Source organism: Neomonachus schauinslandi, chromosome 16, assembly GCF_002201575.2.
Source record: "Neomonachus schauinslandi chromosome 16, ASM220157v2, whole genome shotgun sequence".
NCBI lineage: Eukaryota > Metazoa > Chordata > Mammalia > Carnivora > Phocidae > Neomonachus > Neomonachus schauinslandi.
The window spans coordinates 23311668-23337848 of record NC_058418.1 but is presented as its reverse complement, the minus strand read 5'-3'; the positions used below and the strand labels follow the sequence as shown (position 1 = coordinate 23337848).

Sequence of the window (26181 nt, the reverse complement as noted above, 5' to 3'; positions counted from 1 at the left end):
TGCTCAAAACACAATCCAGTAAATTCCACTGCTGGGTGTTTACCCAGTGAAAACAGAAACACTAATTTGAAAAGCTGTATGCACCCCTATATTTATTGCAGCATTATTTACAACAGCCAAGACATGGAAGCAACCTAAGTGTCCATCCATAGATGAATAGATAAAGAAGATGTGATATATATACAATGGAGTATCACTCAGCCATAGTAAAGGATGAGATCCTGCCATTTGCTACAATATGGATGGACCTAGCAGGTATTATACTAAGTGAAATAAGTCAGACAGAGAAAGACAAATACCACATGATTTCACTCATACGTGGAACCTCAAAAACGGAACAAATAAACAAAAAACAGAAACAGACTCATAGATACATAGAACAAACTGGTGTTGCCAGAGGGGAGAGGGGTAGGAGAATAAATGAAATAGACGAAGGGATTAAGAAGAACAAACTTACAGTTATAAAATAAGAAAATCACAAGGATGGAAAAGTACAGCATTGGGAATATAGTCAATAATATTGTAGTAACTTTACGTGTTACAGATGGTAACTGGTAACTACACTGATTGGGGTGAGCACTGAGTAATGTATAGAGTTGTCGAATCACTCTTGTACACCTGAAACTGATACAATACAGTACATCAACTATACTTCAATAATAATAATAATAAAATTCCACACGACCTACCTTTAAACAGCTGGTACCAGCTCCAGCTTGGGTTCCTGCTCTGACAGAACTGGTTACAGTTGTGGACGGCTGTGGTCACACCCTTTCCTCCCGCCGGGTCTCTGCTAAAAATCAAGCTGAGTAGCTTGAGCATCTACAATCCGTATCTAGTAACTCCTTTTCCCCTCTGTGTATACGAAGATGTGGTTTGTCTGCAAGCAATAGAAACTTAACTCCAGCTAACTTGGGCAAAAGGGAGGATTTATTGGCCCTTAAAATACAAGAAATCAGAAGTGCAGAGATGTAGCTGAGTCTTTGGGCCATGGACTCTCCTCTCTGATTCTCTGTGGACATCGGTTCTGATGAAGACCACTTTTCCTCCATGAAACAAGATCCATGTTGTCTTTGGGGCTCATGGTTTTGTTTTTGGGTCTGTTTATTTGAATAATTATAGTTTTTGGAGAATTAGACTCTGTTTCGAGTTAGAGAATGGACTTCCTGACCCATCCAAGGACCAAGACTTACCTAAGAGTAAGGCAGCTCCCTTACTTGGGGGAGGGAAGAATATTCCCAGGGAAGAATATAGACAGGGTGAGTCTGATTAGACAATGCTGTCCATCACTACACTACATAAGGCAATTGCAATTGCTACTTCCAGTTAATAGTGTATCTTGAATGATTTTTCATGTCGGTAGATATAGATATACTCATCTGAATTAACTGTTACATGGTATTCCTATACTCCTTTGAAGAGATACACCAATTCCTTATTAATGGAAACTTAGGTCTTCCCACATCTTTTGCTATGACCAACAATGCTGCCTAGAACATCCCTGTACATATATCTTTTACTTGTGAGAAAATGTTCTAGGATAAATTCCTACAGGTGGAATTTTTAGATCAAGGGACATATGTATTCCCCCTGCCCCAGTTAAGCCTGTTGAGTTATAATTTACATACAGTGAAATACACACAAGTCCTAAGTGGACAGTTCTGTATGTTTTAGACACATGAATACACCAGTGTAACTCACGGCCCTATGAAGACATGGAGTAGAACTTTGTTCCAGGCTCTGAGGGAGTAACAGGGACTGGATTTACCCTATTACCTTAAACAACTAAAAAAACTGGAGAAAAAACCCACGTGAAACAATAGCTTGCAGACATTAAACAATAGGCAGCACGAGATAGTGTTCCCTGAGAGAGGGGGAACGAATGAAGTGAGCTGTGGGGTGCCCCAGCTTTCTGCCTAGCGAGAGGTTTTAGGTCACAGTGCAGGGAGGGGAATCCCAAACAAAGCCTTCTTACACAAGGCTTTCACAGACAAGTGTTTTTGTTTCTCTTGGGTAAATTCCTAGCTAGGAGTGGAATTGCTGGGTCATAGAGTAGGTGTATGTTTAACCTTGTAGGAAGCTACCAGTTTTCCAAAGTGATAGGATTGTTTTTCATTCCCACTATCCAGATTGGGATTGTCTCACCTCCTTGATATTTGGTAGTGTCAATCTTCTTCATTTTAGTCATTCCAGTGGTATTTTAATACTTTTAATTTGCATTCCTTTCAAGTACCAATGATGTTGAGCATTTTTTCCATGTACTCATTGGCCCTTTGTATATCTCCTTTTGTGAAGTGTCTGTTCAAGTCTTTTCCTCTGTTTTTAAATTGGGTTGTTTGTCTTGTTACTGACAATTTGAAGTTCTTTATATGTTCTTGATACAAGTCCTTTGTGAGATTTATGTTCTGAGAATGTCTTTGCTCTCTCTGTGGCTTGTCTTTTCATTTCTTAATGGTGTTCTTTTAAAAAAGCAGAAGTTCTTAATTTTGATGTGGTTCAATTTATCAATTTTTTCCTTTTATGATCTGTGCCTTTTTGTCCTAAGAAATATTTACCTACTCAAAGTGGCAAAGATATTCTTACATTTTCTTCTAGAAGATTTATAGTTTTAGCTCACATTTTAGGTCTGTGATCCATCTCAAATTTTGCTGTGGCACCATTTGTTGAAGAGAATTTTCTTACCCCTTGATACTTTGTATTAAGTAGTATGTTGTCAATACAAGTGTATCAAAGATATATATGTACCTATGTGTGTGTGTGTGTGGTCTTTTTTATGCTACAGTGATAAATGTATGCCTCTATTTCTGAACTCTATTCTGTTCTTTTGTCTGTCCTTTCAGTAATGCCATACTGTCTTTGTTCCTGTAATTTTAAAGTAGGCATGTACATACTTAATGTCAACAGTGTCAAATTGTCCTTCCAAAAGGTTGTACAAATTCACACCGCTACGAAGGTATCCCCACTCTTACCAGCATGGGTCATTGTTAACCTTATAAATCAGGGGTCTATGTCTTATTCACTACTATGTCCCCATCACTGAGCACTGTACCCAGCATGAATGACAAGACGCTTTAACATATCCATGAATGTTGCCAACACTTATTAAGCTGCCCTAGTAACACGATGAGACAATCAAGCGATCTAGGCAAATGTTTCTGAAAGCCCAAAAGGTCGTGTCCTCAGATTAGGGTGCAATAAAACAACAGCAACAATAATAGCTAAATCTCACACAGCATGTATCATGCACAGACATGTTGTCCTTGTTGTCATGGCTCAGATGCCACCCATGGGAGCTACATTCCAAGTAGCTACAGGAGAGGACAGGGAAGTAAAGGGACGAAGGGGAGGTAGCCTTCTGCTAGGGGAAGTTTCCTAGCTTCCACACTATTTATGTCCTATTACATTTGTGGCCACTTTTTATGGAATTTATGGCCACATATAGGAGCAAGGGAGGCTGAGAAATGTAGGTTTGATTTACCCCGTTCTTAACTTTTCAGGTTTGTTCTTCTGTCATGTAGAACCAAAAGAATCCTAACTTATATACTCTATCTCCTTGAGTGGGGTTTTGGTACCCAATGTGTATCCCATGATGCTAACCCAAAAGATTGCGGGCATCCTGTTTTAAAGTTTGAAGTCAGCAATGGCAAACAGCAGCTTACCTTAACCATAAAGGGATAGAGACCCACAGAAGTCCTGTGGGGGAGGGGACAGCCCCATGTAAATACCAAGGAGTCCAGTAACCTCAGTTCCTAACTGGTGCCAGTTAAGATGGGCCCGCACCAAAAACAAACGTCCAGTTACTCTAGAGTTGTCAAAGGTGATTTTTTTTTTTTTTTAAGATTTTTATTTATTTGAAAGAGAGAATGAGAGAGAGAGAGAGCATGAGAGGGGGGAGGGTCAGAGGGAGAAGCAGACCTTCTGCCGATCAGGGAGTCCGATGTGGGATCCGATCCCAGGACTCCAGGATCATGACCTGAGCTGAAGGCAGTCGCCCAACCAACTGAGCCACCCAGGCACCCCAAAGGTGATTTTTAAATTGGACCTATCTCATAAAGACTCTAGTGTAACTGGACTCAAGGCATTTTTATTTCAGAAACTGTGACTAAAAAAAAAAATTACCACTGACAAGAAAAACAACTAACCAGTGTACTCTCCATACTCTGCCTAGCAGAATGTTCACAAGTTTTGGCAAATGGTCCTCACTGCTTCTAAATGTCATTTTCATATTGCATCTGGCATATCAAGGGCATATTTTCCCATTCAGTTTCAACATTATCAAACATATATCCTATCAGCACTGCTCTAAACTGGAGATAATCATGGGAAGCGCTCAGTAAGAAGCTACTTGCCGGGAACTATGCTAAATCACTCACACACATACACACACACTCACACACAATTTTTTTCCCCATTTAGTGCTCATAATTTATCCTATTGCTCCATGAGTGGGTATTATTACCACCATTTTACAGTTGCTAACCGGGGCTCAGTGACCCCACAACTGGTAAGAGCTAGAGCCAAGGTGTCCACCACAGTCTGCCCCATTCTGGACTCTGCCACGGGGTGAGGCCCTTGAAACTTATGACAAACACTTATGGTTGCTAGTTATGCGGCATTATTTTTAAAAACCAAGAATTTTTGGGCGCCTGGGTGGCTCAGTTGGTTAAACAACTGCCTTCAGCTCAGGTCATGATCCTGGAGTCCCAGGATCGAGTCCCGCATCGGGCTCCCTGCTCGGCAGGAGGTCTGCTTCTCCCTCTGACCCTCCCCGCCCCCATGCTCTATCTCATTCTCTCAAATAAATAAAATCTTTAAAAATAAATAAATAAATAATAAAAACCAAGAATTGTGTACAACCTAAATGCTTAAGAGGCAGCTAACTAAATGATGGGATCGTCCATAGAGTAGATGAGGTAACCATCAAAACTGCTCATCAGGCACTTTTATTAATACGTTGTGATGCTGAAGGGGGAAAAAGTTAGGATCCAAACAACACACACATACACATCTCAACCATGCTAAAAATATTCTCAGGAAAAGGACAGTCAGGAAATCTCCCAGAATGTGAGGCTTGATTAACTCTGGTTAGGGGATTTCAAATTTTCTGGACTTTTCTTCATTTTCTGGCTTTTCCACACTAACATGTTTACTTTGATAATCAGAATATTTTTGAGTTTTACACTCTTGTGTAATGTATACTTTTGTGGTCTGAACTTGTCAGTTATCACCAGGATTCTGGATGTTTAAATATCTTCAAAATCTTTAAGATCTTTAAGATCTTCAAAATTTAGTATCTTTAAAAAGACTTCAAGGGGATGGTCCCAGTATTTGCATTCAAAGCAAAGGCAGATGAAATTGGGGAGGTGACAAAAAATGTCAGTACTTTTTTGTTGTTTTTTTTTTAAATTTTTTTCTTTATGTGAGAGAATGAAATCTCAATAGGAAACTCCAGCTGACCTGTGCCTCTTAAGGAAGACTGGGTGGGTACCTGGCAGTAAGTTCCATCTTCTTTTTTCTTGGGGAGAGGGGTGTCTCCTGGCTTGGGGGCAGGATGAAGGCCAAAGATATCTGGCATTTCTCAGAAGGCATTGAGGAGAGGCGGGCAAATGCATGTTCCTTAAATTGGTAGAGAACAGCAGCATCATCCCCTTCTCCCGTGCCTGACTCACATGCTTCTAAGCCCAGCACACTGGGTGGATAGAATTTGAGTACTGAACTGTTTGGTGGCCATTCTATCTATGGCTTTTTAAGGACAGTGACCACATCTTACTAACTTTTGACTCCCCATTCCCTAGAAGTCCGTAGCTCATGGGTACTTACCAAACATTTGCTGAAGGCTTTCTAGGTGTGTTACAGCAAATCAATACCAAAAATAATATAGAGTACTAATCCCTATCTATTTAACAAACTCCGTATAATAGACTACACCAAGTTTAGTCTGCAGACAAGATGTATATACATTCCCAATGTGTATGAATGATGAGGGAAGATGCAGAGAACACCTCTAGTCCCCTTGGTTATCAACCGGTAATGACCTTTAACCAGCCCACCCTAAACACACCATTCCCTCTCCCAGTCCCTTTCTAAAGAGCTACCTGTAGTAAATGAGGTGCCCCTATCCTACAGAGCAGCTTCTCTTCCAATGGCTCTGATGAGGCTGGTGATTCTAAGCCTCTTTTTACCTCCTCCAGCAAGCACAGGGCCAGCTGAAGCCCCCAGGGCCAGAGAGACAGATTCAAGGAAGGGCACATGGACCAAGGTAGCCAAGATCCTTCCTTAGAATTTTTCAGCGTGGAGCTGGACAAGACAGGCTTTGCATTTAACAGAGTGAACAGGAGAACCTAAGCCAGCTTCCCTCCAGGACTTCAGTAAATTCCTCTTTCCTACTTCAGCCTTCCATTTCTTCCAACTGAAAGAATCCTACTTTTTTTTTTTTTCTTCTCCATTTCCCAATTCTTCTTTAATAAAGACATATAAGAATTTTAGTTTAGGGTGAAAAAGTTTTGAATTTCAAAACCACACATCAAAAACGATGCGGATCTGGGAGAGGCTGAGGAAAAGGAATGAAATCCCCCGTAACGATGACTCCCGCTTTTCCCACTGGCCTCGCGGCGCATTGTTCTTCTTCCACCAGACAGTAAAGGTCTGCATTCATTTTAACAACATCCCATTTAAAGAATCCATGTTTTCCTACCTCACGCAACAGAAAGCCACTCAGGGACCGGGGGGGGGGTTGACACCTACAAGAAAATGGAGACTGAGAAATTGTGACTGAAGTCTGTAAGTACTGGGGGAAAATGTTATTCTAGTGCTAGGAACATAAGTTACAAAGAATAAAGATGTAGGGACGCCTGGGTGGCTCAGTTGGTTAAGCGGCTGCCTTCAGCTCAGGTCATGATCCCAGGGTCCTGGGATCGAGCCCCGCATCAGGCTCCCTGCTCCGTGGGGAGCCTGCTTCTCCCTCTGCCTGCCGCTCCCCCTGCTTGTGCTTGCTCTGTCTCTCTCTCTCTCTGATAAATAAAATCTAAAAAAAAAAACAACAAAAAACAAAGAATGAAGATGTACAATTAGTGACATCTGCTTGAGTTTAGACTGATACCTGCTTGAGTAGATGTAAACTATACGGAAAATTAAACACAGTCACCATTTTGAACATGTATTTTATTGTATAGAAATTTCCAGCAGAGCTATCATTAAGTACCTTTACCAGGAGATGCCTATGGGAATCTAAATTGGAAAACAGGGACAGGCAGCTCTTCCTGCAAAACCACACAACACAGGGACAACAACCAGCCAGGCCTCGGGGTTCGGGGTGATGGGCCACCCAAGGTACAGTCCAGCATCCCCCATGTGTGGATCTAGATGAACAAAAAACTTTGCAGGTGTAGATTTAAAGCGCAACCCAAAATGACTTCCTTTGGAGGAACCCAAACAAGACACCAGGACACCAGAACAGAGTCTGTAAAAAATCAAATCTATCACGATCAGTGTTCCTCCCCTGAATGAAGTTAACTTCCTAAGTCAGCTGACCTTATGTTTTTATTTACTTTAAAGCAAACCAAGTGCATACAGCGTCTTTTTAAAAAGTCTTGTAAACGGTGCAAAGTTTTTAGGTGTTATTTATAATCTGAAGAGATTCATAAAAAACTACTGGACTTGTTAAGACTACAAATAGTAGCCCCCTTATCCCCCCATGAAAAAAGCAATTGTTACAAAAATATAAAAAATAGACTAGCTTCTACTATGTAACCTCTCCACCAGAAACCTCACGACTCCGGGACACATTCTGTTTTATGTACCATCCAACAAGCACAAGTGCAATTTTCTCAATTTTTAAGGAAAAGTTCCCGAACGTTCCGTTTGTTACTTGAGATTGTAGCTACTTTCTTCACAGGGGCTGTAATGCTAGGAAGTAGGGACAGTCTGTAGTCTCCTATCGCCTTCCCCTACATGGGCCCAACACAGAGATTACAGCATAGGAGGCTGCCTTCAAAGCTCACGCCTCTTCGTATTTGTCTCTCTAGCTCCTTCGATTCCAATTTGGGACTCGCTGGGTCCCCGGGCTCCTGAGCGGGCCTTGGCTTCCCCCACTGCCTACTGAGGAAGGCCACTGGTAGGAGGGGGCTCTCAGAGAAGCCTGCTCTTCCCAGAGCACCCACGTTTTGGGAGTGTCGGTCAGGACCCCACCCAGGTTTGCTAATGCCAGGAAAGTGGCAGGCTTGGTGGAGGATACTCCCCCGGCTGGAGAGAGGACTGATATCCCAGGACAGTCTGCAGAGTCTGGGAGGGAAGCCAGCAGCAAACGAGGAGGCGAAACACTTGGCATTAAGATACTTGGATAAACTTCGAATCCAATTACATGTACTCGTCCACAGCAGCCAAGCTACCAGGCACTTTGACCGATTATGAGCTAGGAAATGGGCTGAATTCAGTTTGAAACAACAAGACACTACAGGATGGGGCTGGTGGTGAGGGCTTGACTGTGGTCAAGTCTTTGAGGATGCCCCCTCCCTCATCTGGACATCTTCAGTGTTTCCTTATCCCTGCTGTCACCAACAGGGGGCGATGTGTGTAAAGGCTCAATGAGCCCTTGGTAGAGACCGGTTGTTGGCTGACAGCAGGATGGATTCACACGTCGGCAGGCAGAATCCCTCCACATGATGGGGATATTGCTGGGCTGTACCCTGCGTCCCCGAAGTCCAGGGAGTCCTCTCAGACGGGGGTCCCAGCCTAAGCACGCCTAAGAGAACCCTTCACCCCCGAAGCCCTCACTACCTACTGCTCTATGTGCAGAGTCCTCTCTACCTGCTGCGTGCTCCCACGTGGAGACCTGGTTCGCACCCACTCTTCCCCTGCAGGACCCGCTGACCTTGGCCGTGGCCCCCAGTACCTGTCACAACCTAGCCTGGCATCCAGTCCCACCCCGCCTGCACCATTCTTGCCTGAGAGACAGGCCACCTGCCTGCAGGCCAGAATGGTGGGCCCTTTCTGAGCCTCCAGTGGACTTCCAGGCTCTCCTGTTTGAAGAACTAGATTTTCACACCACTAAGGGTTTTATTTCACAGATCATGGTGGTGAGTTTAGGATTTCCAGTCCTCGCCACGACTGTCATACATTTCCCAACACTTTCTTACTTCTTCAGATCTGAAACATCTCTCGCCCAACATACCCTGGTTGTTTTAAACCCCAAAGGACCTTTCCCAAAAGCAACAACAACGGATTCAGAGAACGCCGGCCACATGTGCTGAGCAAGTCCCCTCTACTTTGGTTGCTTCAAAAAAACAGGACTTCTGAGATATCCCCAATCACATTGCTCAGAAGAGAAGTGCTCCCAACATCAAGGCACAAAGAAAGAAGTCTCTTGGGGCAAATGACAACGAAAGCGACCAGTGACCTTTGTGAGGCCTGAGGCAGAGTCGCTGGGGAAGGCAAGTTCAGTCTGGCGTGGGTGGGCATCAGGAGGAAGGCCTGACAAGCGGGTCTCCCTTTGGGTCTGAGCAGTCCTCATGCGTACTTCTCCAGGAATTTTATGTGAAAGTCCTTCACCTTCTGTAGAACTGTCTTCAGCTTCTCCACTGGAGGGAGGATGGTCATTCTGTCAGGAAAGAGGACAGCGTCAGCCTGGACACAAGTCGCTCTGGAAAAGCAGAGAGGAAGGAAAGCAGGAGCTCTTTCCTTCACCTGTGTTGTGGAGATGAGGAGCCGTGGGCAAGCAGTGGGAGGGGGAGGCTGCGAAAGCACCAGGTCCGGGGCAGAACCTGGAACTCGCTGAACCACCCCCACCCTAATTCATACATTTACTTTTTACCCAAGTAACACATGGGACCAAAAGCAGTAAGCTGGCGGCAGCATTAAGCTCACTGATAGGTCCGCCTGTTACGGCAGAAGGCCTGCACCACATTCAGACCGGTCTGTCAAATAAATAAATAAAATCTTTAAAAAAAATAAAAAATAAAAATCTCTTAGAGTGAGAACTTCCAGTCACAACTCTCCCTCCAAAGGCGCTCCCCAGTTGCCATGGTAACTAACTCCTTCCTCTAATACTGCCAGTATGCTCCCCCACCCGAAAGGCAGCCCTCTCGATGTAACTGTTTCTTGAATGAGCCATGACTTGCCAAGATGAACCTAACTAGGGTGGAGAGGCCGAGCACACACACACACACACACACACACGATTGTCCATCCAGGGCACGACCTGAGTCAGGACTTGGCTCCAGGTGCTAACTAAGCTCATGACATTTCTTTTTTTAGCATCTGCTGCAGGAGACATCTGAGAGCACTGTGCGTGGAGAAGGTGCTGTTCTGAGCAGAACCGGCCTTGGCGGGGAAACCCCGGCTGAGCTGCTCCCGCTCGCTCAGCAACCTGGGCTGCCATCCCGGCAGGGTCAGCACACACTGTGCAGTGCGTCCCAGAAAGTGAAACTGCTTCCATTGTTTCGGATGCAGCATCTCTGCAGACTTCTGGATGAGCTCCTGAGCACCTGGACGCTGTATGCTACCGCATGGGATTGGAAAAGGATAGGGAAATAAAGAAAGAAAACCCCACCTGAACATTTCAGATGGTATGTGACAGATGGAGGCAGTGGAGGGGGAGACAAGAGCGGTCAAGGAGATGACCTTGGGGCCCACGCAGAGTGTTCCTGACTCCCTGGACCCAGGTCTCAGCGCGGCTCTGCAGCAGGACGGGGGGGTGGTCTGCGGCAGGGGGGTGGGGCTGCACACATCTCAGTCTCTGGAGCCAGCCCGTGCTCTGTGATAAGAAGCCCCAAGTTTTCCAAGACCAAGCTGGGACCAGCCCCATGCTGCAGACAGACAGAGGTACCTGAAGTGGTAGGTGCCTTCCCTCTGCCCAAAGCCACTGCCTGGTACGACGCAGATGCCGGTCTCCTCGAGGAGCTTCATGCAGTAGAACATGTCCGGGGCCATTTTATGGGCCTGTGGGAGCAGAGCAGAACTTAGGCTTCGTTTACGGCTTTGTACAAACACACCACCGAAAACTCGAAGGCAAGTAACCACTGGAGCAGCAGGTTCTTTCCCACGGCGGGGCCCTTCTCCCCTCCCTCCCTGCAAGGACCGAGGCGGGACAGTGCACGCGGCCGAAGTGGGTGCAGGGAGCAAGGAAGCTGAGGGCTACTTCAGGATGGCCATGGGCTGCGGTACTTCGGCCTCGCCCAGGACCGGGGTCTCTGTCCTTTGTGACCCACCCCCAGGCAGCAGCACCACAGGCATCCCGTATGCCAAGCGCATACACCTCTGACAACAAGGCCCTGAGGGCTGCGCCAGGCGGGCTTCCAGAGAACAGCTTCTCAGGGGCTCTGTTCACAGTGCTTCTCACACCTCGGTTCGTACAACCTGCAGTACCCACTGAATGGGTGCCCGGCCTCCAGCACCAGGGATTCGGCCTCAACAGGTCTGAGTGGGGGAGGGCCCAGATTCTGAATGTTTAACGGAGGTTTGGGGGGGCATGAGGACAACACTTTCAGAAATACTGCTCTGGCCCTTGATCCTCAAAGGAGGGTCTGGGGCACGGCCTGGAAACGTTGCACACACGAATCCCGGGCCCTATGCAACTTCCTGCAGCGGCAGCAGCATTTCAACAAGACCCCGGGGTGATTTCGTGTCCACACCAGCTGGGACAAGCACTGCTCTGGGACAGTCACTGCGCAGAGCAGATGCTGTCGTGGCCTCTTCGGTTTTAAATGCATCACGTCACGCATGAGGCACCTGCCTTCTGAACACTGGCGTTCAGAGCAAAGATCAGCACTGCTCGCCCGGGGCTGGCCTCACCTCTGCCCCTTCACCACAGCATGCTGCAGGGCTGGGCTTCCGAGAGCTCACCGTCTTTCTGCTGTAAGCACCATCTGGCCGAAGGGCCCGTGAAATTCCAAGCCCCCAGAGCCAGCACTTTTGCTTCCCGAGGCAAGAAACAGCCCCCAACCCAGCAATTCCAAGCGAACCCAGTGCGCCCCCGCCCAGCACCCCAGACCTGAGCTGCTTCCACGGCCTTTCTGGGGATGAAGATCTGAGGAAAGGCGTACATAGCGCCCTGCAAGGGGTTGCAATGAATTCCGGGGACTTGGTTAAACAGGTCTTCTGTCAGCTTAGCCTTTTTGGCCAGATTACCCAGGACAGACTCTTTCTCCTGAAGAGACACAGAAAACACAGGAGTCAGCGTATCTCTGGGCATCATGGAACGGCTCCAGCCACTGGAAACTGTCCCTTCAATGTGGGGGCAACTGAGCAGCCTGGTGAAAAGTGAGCTCATGTGTGCACGAACACAGCAAACCAGGGGGGTGGGCGAAACACATCCCTCTCCAGGAACTTCTTCCCTGGGTGCTCAGCCCAGAAGGCTGCCCACGGCCCCGGGGCACGCAAGTACAGGGAGTTCTGGGCGACAGGTAGGTCCTGCATAGCTTGTCTCATGGCTTCTATTCTTGTACAGGAGGTCCTTCCTGAACACAAGAAAACCCCATCCCAGCCCAGAAGTCTGAATGGACCCGGCCCTGTTTGGAATGCTCTAGAACATGCATCTAGGAGCTGGCCCAAACTCTTCATCTGGGAGGAGGCCACTCTCAATCCGTGTGGTGTGCATAAGGCATGTGACCCAGGCAAAGCAAATCAATGACTGGCTCAGAGGTGAACATTTCCAGGACTTCTGCTGGAACGGGGATGAAAGCTGTGGCCTGAGGGTGAATGAAACGTGGTCCACACGTACAAGGAACTATCATTCAGCCTTTAAAAGGAGGCAAATCCTACCACATGCTAGGACTCAGGTGTACCTTGGGGGCATTATGCTGAGTGACATAAACCAGTCACACAAAGACAAATATTGTCTGGTTCCACGTAGATAAAGTACCTAGAACAGTCCTATTCATAGAGACAGAAAGTAGAAGAGAGGTTAGCAGGGGCTGGGGGACAGGGAAACAGGGAGTTAGTGTTCAATGGGGACGGAGTTTCAGTTTGGGATGAGGAAAAGGTTCTGGAGATCGATGGTGGTGATGGCTGCACAGCAGTGTGAATGGATTTGATGTACTAAACCGTTCAGTTAAAAATGGTTAAAATGGTAAATTTTACATCCTGTGTATTTTACCACAATTTAAAATAATGTGAGCCTGGAACAACAGGGGCCTGACTTTTTGGTTATGTGACCCATATATTTTTGTTTAAACTGGTTAAAGTTGGGTTTTTGTCCCTTGCAGTTGAAAGGGACGATCACTTCGAGCCGCAAGGATGGCCAGTCAATACCATGCCCATCCCTTCCTCCTTTTCGGTTTAGTAACAGAAGCCCCCCAGGTGTTCTCAGGACGCGAGGCCCTTCCCTCAGGGTGCCCGCCCACCTGTGGGGCTCACGGGTGAGAAAGAGGGAGGCGTCTTCCACCTCAGAACACAGCCCAGCCACATCTTCACACCTACCCTCATGGGGTGGTTCCGGCCAAGAGGAGCCGTGAGCACCCCGGGAGGCCATCTGGAGGGAGGCCGGCCACGGTGACCCCGAGTCCAGCGTGAATGCTCGTGACCCCGCGGCGGCAGTGACACGAGGGGCCACAGGACACAGCGACTCACCCTGCGGAACTGCTCGAAGGATTCCTCTCCAGGTACTGGGGGGTTCACGACGATGTCCATGGCAGCCTGCCCGGACACTGGCGGGCACAGTCGCACGGACAGCAGCTTCACCAGCTGGCCTTTGATCTCGGGGTGCAGGTTGATCACCTCCATGTAGCCTCCTCTGTAGCCACACCTGCAGGGTTGAAGGGAGGAGGACCCACTGGTCACAGAGCGGCCTCAACTACGTGCAGTCGGGTCAGCCAGAATGTTCTGTAAGCATCCCCACGCCCAACACGGAGCGGCCAGGTGTGACCGAGTTCTTCCCAATGGGACGTGAACACAGTGACATGGGCGAAGTCCACATCACTTCCTTACAAGGAAAAAGCATGCTCTCTCCTCCTCTCTCTTTTCCCATTTCCTGAGAAACGGAGACACCAGAGCAGCAGGCTCAGTGCTGGAGATGGATGCCCCGTGTGGACAAGGCAGAGCCCGAGTCCGCGAGTGACCTCGAGGTCAGCCTGTCCTGACCTCCCCCGCCTTTGGGCTGTTATGTCACGGGCACCTTGTTTCAGCCACTGTATTTAGGGGCCTCTTTGTTAAAGCAGCTTAGCCTGAGGCCTAGCTAATACACCGGCGCCTGTTCCAAAGGCTCCAGGGCTGGGTACAGATTCCCTGGGACCATGAGCACAGCCGGAGGACTTCTGCCAGAACTCCTGTTGCCTGAAAACAAAGTCAACCCAAAGGAGAGCAGAGCTGAGCAAGACAATGAGACCAGGCAAGAAATCAAAGACAGAGTCGCGGGGCGCCTCAGTGGCTCAGTCGTTAAGCGACTGCCTTCAGCTCAGGTCATGATCCCAGGGTCCTGGGATCAAGCCCCGCATCGGGCTTCCTGCTCCGCGGGAAGCCTGCTTCTCCCTCTCCCACTCCCCCTGCTTGTGTTCCCTCTCTCGCTGTGTCTCTCTCTGTAAAATAAATAAATAAAATCTTTAAAAAAAAAAGAGTCGCATCGACATCTTCCCAGACTTTTCACCCATATTAATTTTTTTTAAAAAGCCTCTTTGGTGGGGCGTCTGGGTGGCTCAGTCGTTAAGCGTCTGCCTTCGGCTCAGGTCATGATCTCAGGGTCCTGGGATTGAGCCCCGCATGGGGCTCCCTGCTCGGTGGGAAGCCTGCTTCTCCCTTACCCACTCCCTCTGCTTGTGTTCCTTCTCTCACTGTGTCTCTCTCTGTCAAATAAATAAAATCTTTAAAAAAAAAAAAAAAAGCCTCTTTGGTGTAGGTCGGTTCAAGTCGAGTTTCCATTAGTTATCACCACAAGGATCCTGACTGATACAGAGTCAAGTCACATGAAAGTAAGCTGAAATATGCAATGAGTTAAAAAAACAACAACAACAACAAAACCTTCCAGAACTGACTCGGCTCCAGCAGTCACACTTCTGGGGCTGTGCCTCCTCCACTGGGCTGTGACTGATAACATTGGGACTAATGACTACAGAAATGCAGACTCCCTGAGGCAGGAATCTAGTCTTACCTTCCTCTGTATACCCCACACCCTCAACCTCAGAGCACCTGACACAACGAGACACTCAGTAAAACGCCACTGGTATCAGCCTGCAGACCAGCAAAGGCAAGTTCCCACATCTCATCTCTCAGCTGGATCTTCCAAGGCAAGAAGATAAATTCTGGTATCTCAGAAGGGTTTCCCCTAACGGAGGCTTTGAAAGAAGAACTTTCTGCTTAATCCTCGGCTGATGAGCAAAAAATCAAATTGAGAAGAGCAATCTGATCTCAGGTAATCAGGATCTGAGGACTGTGGGGCATAACTCAGGATTCCAACATCCAGGAGACTATTAAAAGAATAATCAAGAACACAATGCAGAGATGGTTAGGTATGTGATAAAAACGAGCTTGAAAAATGAGTTAATAGAGAACAGACTTATTTAAGAAAAGAGCTACATAGCACATGAGTCTAGCAAAGATAAAGCGCTGCTAGGACCATAGACCAGAAAGACCCAGCATAAATTAACCCCTGCCCACATCAAATCAAGCCAGCTGGGCAGTCATCCCAAAGGCACAGCTCCCTCCACCTGGCCAAAATACTTCTCCAAGCTTCACAGTTCCATCAGCCTCCAGCTCAACAAGGGAGACCCTTCCCCTATCCTAACACCTGGCGCATGAAAGACCCCACCCAGTGTTGGGGGGATGAATGCCCTAGTCTTTCCTTCTCAGCCTCTTCTGCAGTTTCCCCCTCTTCTCCCACAGCTTCTGAGCAGTGAGGGCCTAGACCAGTCCTTAGACCTCATGTCTACCTACACTCACTCCCTGCGGTACGTCCCGGCTCAGAGATCTAACAACTCATTCACTGCATCTCCCAAACTTCAATCAGCTGGCTCTCGGCCCTGAGCTGGGTGGGGACTCACACAACCATCTCTATCTGGACATCCAATGGGCATCTGCAAATTCAACACATCAAAAAAACAATTCCCAATCTTTTCCCCAAACCTGCTTCACCCACAGCCTTCCTCATCCACTGATGGCAACTCCATCCTTCCTGTTGTTTGAATAAAAAACTTGCGAATGAAACTTGACTCCTCTCTCTCACAATCACCTTTTCCATCAAGCAACTCCTGTCCACTCCACCTTCAAATATATCAGGATCCAGGGTCTCCTCCGCATCTCTATCCTGGCCCACAGTACCTCACCTGGCTGTAACAGCCTCTTGTCTTAAGTCTCTGTTCCTGCCCCTACCATATAGTAACCAGACAGTGGTTAGTAAAACCTAAGTCAGGTGAGTTTGCTCTAATCCTCCAATGGCTCCCATCCTGCTCTGAGTAAAAGTAGAAACTAACCGGGGCGCCTGGGTGGCTCAGTCGTTAAGCATCTGCCTTCGGCTCAGGTCATGGTCCCAGGGTCCTGGGATAGAGCCCCGCATCGGGCTCCCTGCTCAGTCGGAAGCCTGCTTCTCCCTCTCCCTCTCCCCCTGCTTGTGATCCCTCTCTCGCTGTGTCTCTGTCAAATAAATACATAAAATCTTTAAAAAAAAAAAAAAAAAGTAAAAACTAACCTAAGTAGCCCAGGTGATCTGGCCGCCTGACTTCTTTGGTCTCAACATCTGCCACGTTCCCCCTCACGCACTCGTTTCCAGACCCGTTTCCCTGAACATTCCAGGCATGCCTCAGGGCTTTTGCACATGCTATTCCCGCTCTTAGAATGCTTCTCCCTCAGATACCTGCCTAGCTCCCTCCGTCCTCCTCGGTGACCCTGCCCCCACCACCTGGCATTCCCACTTCTTCTCTATTTTTGTCCACCAGACACATGATTTTATTCATTTGTCTACTGCCCCTTCTCTCTAGGGCAAGAATGGCTGTGGTTTGCTCCCTGCTGTACCCTCAGTGCCGAGGTCAGTACAGGACTCACAGCAGGTCATCCGTAAGTATTAGCTGAGCGAACAAGTACAGGATTGGAGCAGACTCCCTGGCCCCAGTGCCAGGGGGAGATGCACATACAGCTTGGTCCCCTGGCCTGACGGCATCTGTCCACTCAGCCTGCCTTCCCTGGCCCCTCCGATTTCAGTGTTGGAGCCACAGTGATAGAGCGGGCAGAAAACACTAGTGTTGGAAGCTGTTGTAGGTCCTGCTTTCATTTGCATCGTTTACCGTGGTCAGGTTTCTTTCAAGCAGGACCTTATTTTACATGAGCCTCTGCACGAGGGCTGTCCTCACACCGCAGGGCTCCCGGGCGGGGGATATGGCCTGTCTCCTGTTTCTTGGATCAGCAGAGGCCGTAGGTAGGGGCAGCCTTCTCCGTCCAGCAGGGTGACTGGAGGCAGTGGGAGGGAGGTGGACGCCAACGTACTCGCCCATGTAGCCCTTGGAGGTAGAGTGGAAGGATGCAAGCTCCACGTTGCTGGAGTACTCGGGCCCCATCTCATAAAGCACCTTCTTAAAGGAGTGGAATTTGCAGTCAGGAGAGTACACGTTGTCCTGGTACACCTGGGGGAGAGGACAGGACAAGCACAGTCACCCAAATTCCCCAAGAGGCCTGAGCTCATGCAGGCTGCTGCCGAGGGCGGGCATGGGTGCTCAGGCTCAGCCTGCAATCAGGCTGTGTGCTGTGAAGCCCAACCTCTGATGCTACTTCCAGGAATGAGCCAGGCCAAAGGAACCTTCCAGAACAAGTAAGGAGGGAAGGCTTTGGGCTAGATGCCCACTTGATTTCTCCCATTCACCCACACTCACCTCCACCCAATCTCCAGACCTTTCTACCTCACCTGACCAGTGAGGACGTCAAGGACTCCTACCTGCCCAAGCAAGTTTTCTCCCTGAATGTTTACTTCCTTCCATAAGACTAATAATGAAAGCAGTCCATGTAGCTGTCCTCTGACCCCCCCCCTACTTGAAGCGCTAAATGTGTTGCTCTCTTGGCCCTTTACGTCACCTACCCCATTCGGAACCATTCTGTTTCTCTGTTCATCTCACTGCCAGCCTTCCACAGACTGCACCCATGAGCGGCGCCCACACATGCCCTGTTCTTTCCTGTGCACAGTCTACACTCAGCAGACAAGCACCCCACTCCGCCCTTGGGGATGAACTTCCCACACTCATGTTGGGGATCAGGGAAATGGAGGCTCTCGGGGACACTGTGGGGCCACGGGAGGGTCAGCCCAGCTCCACCTTCAACAAGCTATGCACAGCCCTCCTTCTCTTCCTCCCCCACCCTCTCCTCTTCCCAGACCTGAAGGGGAGGTCTGCACACCAGGTCACTCTGCTGCCCCATCTCTTCTTCCAAAATGAAGACTGTTAACACCTGATACTAATATAACCCTGTATGTTAACTATATTGGAATTAAAACAATATGTATTTTTAGACCCATCTGCTAATCGTGGCAACAATGTGATGGGTAAGCCGTGTGTGTGTGTGTGTGCGTGTGTGTGCAGGGGTCAGGCGGTGTGGGGGGTGCTAGTGAGCAAAGAAATGAAACCAATGTGCTAGAAGCTACCACTGACCAGAAATCAGGAAGAAATGAAGAAGTGGAAAGAGAATTTGACAGGCCTTGAGTTTCTTCCTTACAAAGCAGGAAAAGAACAAGCAGCCTTAGCTCCAGAACTGGGGTTTCAAGGAGCGGCAATCATGAAATTAAGATTCCCCCCCCCCCCCCCCCCCCCCCCCCCGCCCGCACACACAGGCTGGTAGACACAGAAGCACAAGGAGGCACAGGAATGCAGCATTATGCCCACCCAGAGCCCACTCTCCCTTCCCGAGAATGAGTCCCTCAACGTGCCCTCAAGGAACACTGCTTCCCCCCCCCCTCTCAGGGGAGAGAGCTCACCCCTTGCCTGGGGCCTGGTCAATTTGCATACTGCAACCACTGGCCACAGTGATTGGTTCAGCAATGGGCGTGTGACCCAAGCTGCACCAATGAGGCTCGATTCTGAGACTTTTGCAGGAATCACCAGGAAGAAATGGTCTTTCTAGGCTGGGAAGACAGCAGGGCTGTGTGTGAGGCCAACGTGGAAGGACAGAGAATCTGAGAGATAGGGCTGGGGTCCCTGGACTTAGCCCCACACCTGTTACCCCTACCATCCTTTAATTTTTCTTTTAAGTTTAAAGTGGTTTGGGTTAACTTCCTGAAATTTATAACCAAGAATCCAAACCAATATAGGGATGATTTAGGTCACAGTTTCATAGGTTGTAACATCCTCATCCTTGGTTAGAATCACTCCTCCAACACCTAGAAAGTTCTCTCTGGTTACAGAAGAGTCAAGTCTGGCTCCCTCCCCCTAGAAGAGAAAGCTCAGCCTCACTCCCCACGGAGGAGAGAGCTGAGCAACTCTTACCTCATCAGCCAGGAGAAAGAGCTTCTCTTCCCAGGCAAAGTGAATCACATCTTCTATGCACTTTCTGCTTTGTACCTGACCTAAAAAAATCCCCAACAAAACCAGAATGCAGCTTGTAATGCTGTTTAAATTGTCCCTAAGTAAGAACCCCACCCAGAATCACTCAGGTGTTCTATGTTCCCGCACGACCCTTAGGGATCACCCTCCCTAGTTGCTGTGCCTGATAAGGTGTAGTCAACCTCTATGGACCCCGAGTGTTGGCCCCATCTGTCTGACTCATTTAAGCCACCCGTACATGGAGGGAGAAGTGTCTCACACTCAACTTTCTTGTTACTCTTATGAGAGTGGTGTGTGTGTGTGTGTGCGTGTGTGTGTGTATAGAGGGATAGGTTTGTCTGGGCTAGAGGACAGTGTCCTAAAGAGCAGGAAAATAAAACTGAAGGGGTTAAATCAATCAGCTCTGCGTCCCCCACCCCTTACCACACACCAACAGCAGCCAATGGAGAGAATCACACTGTCTGATGGAGAGGTCGCACAATGTCCCAGAGAGGTACTCACAGGCTCCGTGAGGCAGGGACAAGATCTGTATGGCTCATCGGCTATCCTTAAAGCCAGTACTCAGCAGGTGCTTGGCAAATATTTGCCACGTAAGTACTACATTAACAAGCCTGTGCACCTGCTCTGGTGTCTCCTGTCAGCCGCCACGTGGGAGCTATGCATCGCTGCTGATGACCGGGAGCACACTGCAGTCCTTCCTTTCAAGGTCCCTCCCTTTGAGGACTTGACTCAACACAAGCAGTGGGAACCACCACCCCCCATGTTACAGAAATGAGTACAAAGGGCAAAACAGTACTCTCCCAGTTCACACGAAATACCATGGGTTTGAGGTAGGGAAGGACCAAATGCTACAAGGTGGAGATGGAAACTTTCTCCCATGTTTCCTGACCCCTACTCTGGGCAGTGCCAGAGGTGCTCCCATACCCTCCAGGAAACACCACTACAGTCAGGCTTGCTGATTGCTTAAAAAAGGCAGCTTTTTTACTGTGCATGTGTATCTATGGATATTACCTATAACTCTGTGTGTATGTGTGTCTGTCTTTGCACATTATTTACGTATACATATATATCTTGATGCAAAGCAATACGTAGAGTATATTACCTTTTTGTTAAAAATAAAAACATCCATATTCTTCTCTGTACGAGAACATCAAGAACATGTCTGGAAAAAAATTAGCTATGTCTCACAAAAGCACTGTATGATTCAACCAGGATCTCAGCCTTGAACTATCTAAGCAATGAACCAATTCCTTTACTAAAGGTCCAACTTTTCTCTTGCCAAGCAAGCGCCAAACCAGGCTTCCTATGAAGCTCAGGGTTCTGGGATTCCGGAAGGACGGCAGCCCTGGATTCTACAGGAACCAGCCACTTTCCCACAGACTGACAGGTTGTGGCTACCCAGGGGGCTGGCTGAGCCTGCCAGCAAACCCTACTGGGCTTGCCTCTGATCCCACTTACTATCCTGTTAGAATGCAATCAAAGATCTGAGCAGCAAGAATATCAAAACCATGTGCACATAATGCCAAGGGGAGTGCAAAGAGGAACTAAGTCAGGACCAGGGCCTCAGAAAGCCTGCCGCTCAGCAGAGGGAGTGGACCCAGTATACGCAGATGATTCCACTGAAGTGTGCAGCGCAAACCTGAGGACAAGGACAGAACTTGTTTCTCTCCAGCGCCTGCGAGTCACTCAGAACATGCCTCAGAGCCAGTGGATGGATAGACACATGCGGTGGGTGGTGTCAAAGGGACCAGGACACAGCTGTGCCCAGCGGGGGGAGACACGAGACCACCTCACAGAAGGGATGACTTTGACACAGAAGGCTGGAGAGGGGTCTTCCAGGCCTCTCACCACAGGCTGGGCCAGAGGAAATTTCCCACAACCTAATGAGAAAATCTGTCACTTGAGCCTGCTCAGGGTCCTTCCGTTCTTTGAGTAACAGAGCTCAGCTGTTCTACCAGGAATTGCCTCTTTTTGCGCTCCAGCAGGGGCAAGGGACACACACCTGGCCAGAACCTTGATTTGACTGGTGCAGGGATGGGCAGGTGACCCAACTTGGGCCAAAGAGAGTCTGGCCTGGAATTTTTTTAAAACTATGGGCGAGGCTCCCTGCTGAGGTTGCTCAGTGGGCAGGCCATGGCTGGAGCTGCTGAAGGTCACTCCAAGGACAGAGCCTTCCTGAGGACTCCACCCAAGACCTGGGAAAGGGATGGAGGTTCCTAGGACAATGATGCTGACTCAGGTGTGCCGCTTTACCCTTGCACTTTACAGTTCTAGGAACCAACCTCTTCAGGCTTGAGCTGGGTTTCTGTCTTAAAACTCAGAGAGTTTTAAGCTTATTATCCCAATCCATCTTGACACCCTTCAGCCAAAGTGCTCACATTGTGTGGTCCAGACAAGATACATGGCCATCACAGGTAGGTTTCTATTTTTCATCCCCCATCTTCCAAGAGCTGACTGATATTTCACACATTCAGACCTCAGAAAGCAAAACCACCTTCTGCCACTCATACAGTTACTCTTTAAAAATTACTCATATTAATATACACTCACATGATCCCTTTACCTAAAATAGTCAAGTCTTTATGCAAATATTTCTTCCCAGACAGCCAGGCGAGAAGATATACGTAAATGCCTGGCTAAGAAGTTACCAGCCCTCTAACAGAAACTAGGCATACAGAGTATTTCCCAAGATATAGGACCTGCTATTACTCCAAGCTGGGACCAGGAGCATCAGCATCACCTGGGAGCTCGTTAGAAAAACAAATTCTCAAGCCCCTCTCCCCACCCAGCCTAATTACATCAGAGTACCTTGGAGTGGGGTCCAGCAGTTTGTTTTTTAACAAGTTAAAGTCGGAGAACCAATGTCCTAGGGTGGTGGTTCTCATCCTCAACGCAGGGAATATTGATGCCTGGGCCCGATCCCCAGAGATTCTGGCATGCAGCCCTGTCTTTAGCATTTTTAAAAGCTCCCTTTGTGATTCTAATGTGCAACCGGGTTTGAGAAGCCAGCTGTAGTCATTCTCCTACCGCGTTCTGGTTAGACTGCATCCCTACCTCCAGGGAGCTGATGTACATAAATGAGTGTTACAGCCAGCCGCACCCATTTTCTGCACTCAGGAATTCAAGTGGTGCTTTCAGCTGATTGAAGCATCATTTGATGTTCCAAAGAAGCAGATTCCACAATCAACTCCAACTCGTTTTGGCCCTGACCCAATTTATCTCAACAAAGGAGGAGAGAGGAGCCCTTGTTCTCGGCATCCAAATAGCACTGGGGGCAAATGAAGCCAGTGGCCCAGAAAGATCAAAACAGGGAAGGCTGTGCATTTTTTTTTTTTTAAGAAAAATATGTAAAAATAGGAGTGCTTTTCAACTTCTGGAAACAGGGTTTTTCAGTTTGTTTGCTGTTGTTTTTAACAAGGCATTTCCTCCTCAGGTCTCAAAGTACACAAGTAACATTGTGTCAAAGAAAAACAAAAACGCACACACCAGCATTCTGATAGCTGGTTCAGCAAAACAGCTAGGAGTAAAGGTAAAATGAGGCCTGTGATTCATGGGGACAGGTTGTGTGTAAATAACCTCAAGGAGATTCTTTGCAAATGCAAGAACATAAAAAAATAACAAAACAAAAAAACTGGTTTTAATAATAATACAACCCTGTCCAAAAAAAAAAAAAAGCCTGCATTTGTTCACCTCCTAAGCTGGCCTGGCTGGTGGCCGATTTTATGGCTTTATGTTAGCAAATCTGGCACTGGATTGGGAAACTGGGAGCAAAGAGAACGTCGCATTATTTAACTCTTTAGTGTCCAGACGTGTAGTACACCAGCTGCCCTGCCCCCACCGCCCAAGAAACTGGCGAAGAAGTGAAGCACAGACCTGTGGGGTTCCCGGGGTTGATGATACACAGCACCTTGGGGTCACAGTGGTCTTTGGCCTCCTGCAAGGCCCGCCGGAGCTCGTTCACATTTAGGGCCCAGCAGTTCTCCTCATCTAGGTAATAGTTCACCTGGATGGCATCGAGCTCGGAGATGACAGCCGAGTAGAGGGGGTACTGTGGGATGGGGATCATCACGCCGGTCCGGGACTTGCCACCCCCAGACACCAGGATCTTCAGGATTGTCTGCAACAGAGACGTCACAGCTTCCAGGGACACCGCCAATCTCCACCCTTTGGGGGCTGCCAGGCAGACTCCCCAGGAGGCCCCAACCCCAGCCTTTTACCAGCCACCCCGCTGCCCGCCTTTGGTGCAGGCCCCTGTGAGCTGCTTGACTTCCCTGAGTTTCACGGTCCCCATCTTTAAAACGAGGTCTGCTGTGAGGAGTAAGCAAAATGAAATGCCTTAAAGTTCTTAGCACAGTAGTTAAAGGACTCAATGCTTATACAAAGAGGCCTTTTAAAGCAATAGTCCACAAACTGGCCCTGTCTTGGCCCTTAAGCTCATTCTTATGTCCTGGCGGGGAGGAGGGACAGGAATCTGTCTTGTTAGTAATTACCGGTGCCCATGGCTGGGCAGACCCTCGAACAAGGAAGGGATTGTTGAATCAGGATAAAATACCCATCTTCTACAACCAGGTGGCACTTGAACCCGGTTGTTTCCACCGCTGTGTGGCTGAAGGTTTGCAGGACTCCTGAGAAACCAGGACACACGAACCCCGTGGGGATACTGGGGGAGGTGGCAGTAATTGATTGCAAACCCTGTTCTGGAGGAGTTCCCGCCTTACACATAGGCTCAGTTCCTTGCTGCAAGAATGCTACTGGAATCAGAAGCTCAACAACTTGATTCTTTTCACTAAATCTTGAGGACACCTCCCTCCGCTGCTCTAGGACCTCTGCCTGTACGTGGGCTTCTCTGGGAATTAAGAGAGGCCTTGACAGCAGAACACAGTGGAAGATGCGATGGTTGGAGACCTGAGCCCCAACACTAGAATCCCAAAGGTTAAGGTTTAAGGTTACTGGGCCTGTTTCGTCATGGGCTCCAGTAAAAGCTGAATGCATCGGAAAGGCTTTGGGAAAGGATTAAAGCACTCAACAAACATCAGAAACAAGAGCCTTGGAGGTCAAAAGACGAAGATAACCCCATTAAAGGAAGAGTCAGCACACACTCCCTGAGGAGGGAAAATGAATGAATTGAAGGCACCAGCCCTGATTAGGCACAGGAAGGAGCATGCTCCATGGGAATGGATGAACGCAGGTCCCTCAGACCCAGGACTTCAGAGCCCTTCTGCTAAGCACACTTTGATACCAGCCCCTCTTCACCCCGTCCACAGCTGACCCCCAGCCCAAGCCACCTCTTTCCTCATCTCCTAAACGCTCGCTCACATCCATTATGCCCCTTCCCTGCCAAAGTTAAATCTTAACATAAATCCGTGATCCGTCTGTCACTCTCCCCACCTTCAAGTCCTTCAGTGGACTCTGTTCTTAGGACAGTGACCTAAATCCTCAGCATGGCCACTAAGGCCCCGTAGGACTCAGGCCCCAGTTGCCTCCCTAGCCCACTTCTGGAAACTCTGGCCCTTGCTACCTGTGCTTATTCACTCCGACTCTCCTTCTGCAAACACAGAGCAGCTTTCCGGCTCACAGCCTTGCACATGTCGACCTTCTGTTCAGAACACACTGTCCCCTACCTCCCCTGTTCATGCCTACGTATCCTCCAGATCTCTGCTCAGCCATCCTTTGCGAAGAAATCTTTCTGCTCCCACAACCACCCCCGCCCCCGCTGTTCCTCCCACGGCACTCTGTCCTCTTCACCCAGAAGAGAAACCGAGTGCTTGTGGTAGGATGTTTATTTATGTGATATTAATGCTGGTCTGGTCCAGCACTAGGGTGTAAGCAGGGGCCAGGCTTGTTTGGTTCCCACGGTCTCCCCAGCACCTGGTAGAGCACCTGGCAGAGGAGGAACACCAGTATGAACTAAGTGAGAGAAAGGTCAATGCCACCAGAAAGACAGGCAGCCTCGAGTGCCCATGGCTCCTCTCCAGCTGGACCCTCAGGTGTGCACTCTGGGGGGAAACCAAGGCTGCGGGAGACAGCGGGGAACCGCGGAGAGCCAGCCCCTCCTAGCAGGCCTGTCTCCCTGCTGGCAGGCTCACATCCTTGGCCCTAACGTGCAAGGCTGTTCTTCACGTGGGTAAGCACTGCCTAATAAGCCACCCTCCCACGTACAGAAATGCCATCACTGGCTCCTGTGGTCAGATAAATGTTGTCGGGGTCTGCAGGCACGCCGCCGTCTCTCCTGGTGATGTAGGCAGCCACGTCTTCACGGATGCAATTGACGCCCTGGCTAGCGCTGTAAGACCCTGTAAGACAGCGAGCAAGACAAGTGACTGGAGGCAGGATGACTGGCTCTATGCGGTTGGTGACAGCCACAGAATTACCTGGGGTGCGGGGGCGTGGGGGAGGTCTTAGACAGGACCCAACTCCCACTACTCTAGGCTGCGGAATCGTGGCAAGCTGCTTAACCACCTATCCGGGCTTCATCCACCCACCCGCTCATCCATCCGTCCACTCATCTGCTATCTCTCCATTCATCCACCTGCCCATCCACCCACCAATCCATTCATGCTTTCAACATTCACAGAGAAGTTAGACGTCAAGCATTATCCCAGGCCCTGGCATCCAATCAGGCATATGTGCCCATCCTCTTTTATCCACCCTCCTGAGATTCATACACATTCTACAACGTATAATCACTACTGCTAGGCTTGCTCTGTCTTTATCACCGCTGCCTACACATGGTTCAAGAGAA

At 48.7% G+C, this 26181-nt stretch overlaps 1 protein-coding gene across 2 annotated transcripts in view; it reads right to left on the bottom strand.

Annotated features, from left to right (window-relative positions):
• Nucleotides 1–7521: 7521 nt before the first annotated feature.
• Nucleotides 7522–26181, bottom strand: part of GPT2 (glutamic--pyruvic transaminase 2) — a 33704-nt gene continuing 15044 nt past the window's right edge. Inside the window, exons 5-12 of one of the 2 annotated variants that reach the window (XM_021705840.1) lie at nucleotides 25599–25732; nucleotides 23313–23556; nucleotides 19383–19462; nucleotides 17401–17537; nucleotides 13564–13738; nucleotides 11987–12142; nucleotides 10823–10935; nucleotides 7522–9595 (exon numbers count right to left, since the gene is read on the bottom strand). In XM_021705840.1, coding sequence (XP_021561515.1) covers nucleotides 9505–9595; nucleotides 10823–10935; nucleotides 11987–12142; nucleotides 13564–13738; nucleotides 17401–17537; nucleotides 19383–19462; nucleotides 23313–23556; nucleotides 25599–25732 — 1130 coding nt within the window. In that variant the 3' untranslated portion in view covers nucleotides 7522–9504. Of the gene's footprint in view, nucleotides 9596–9982; nucleotides 10936–11986; nucleotides 12143–13563; nucleotides 13739–17400; nucleotides 17538–19382; nucleotides 19463–23312; nucleotides 23557–25598; nucleotides 25733–26181 lie in introns of those variants that run through there. The other variant, XM_044922082.1, reaches the window with a different exon arrangement.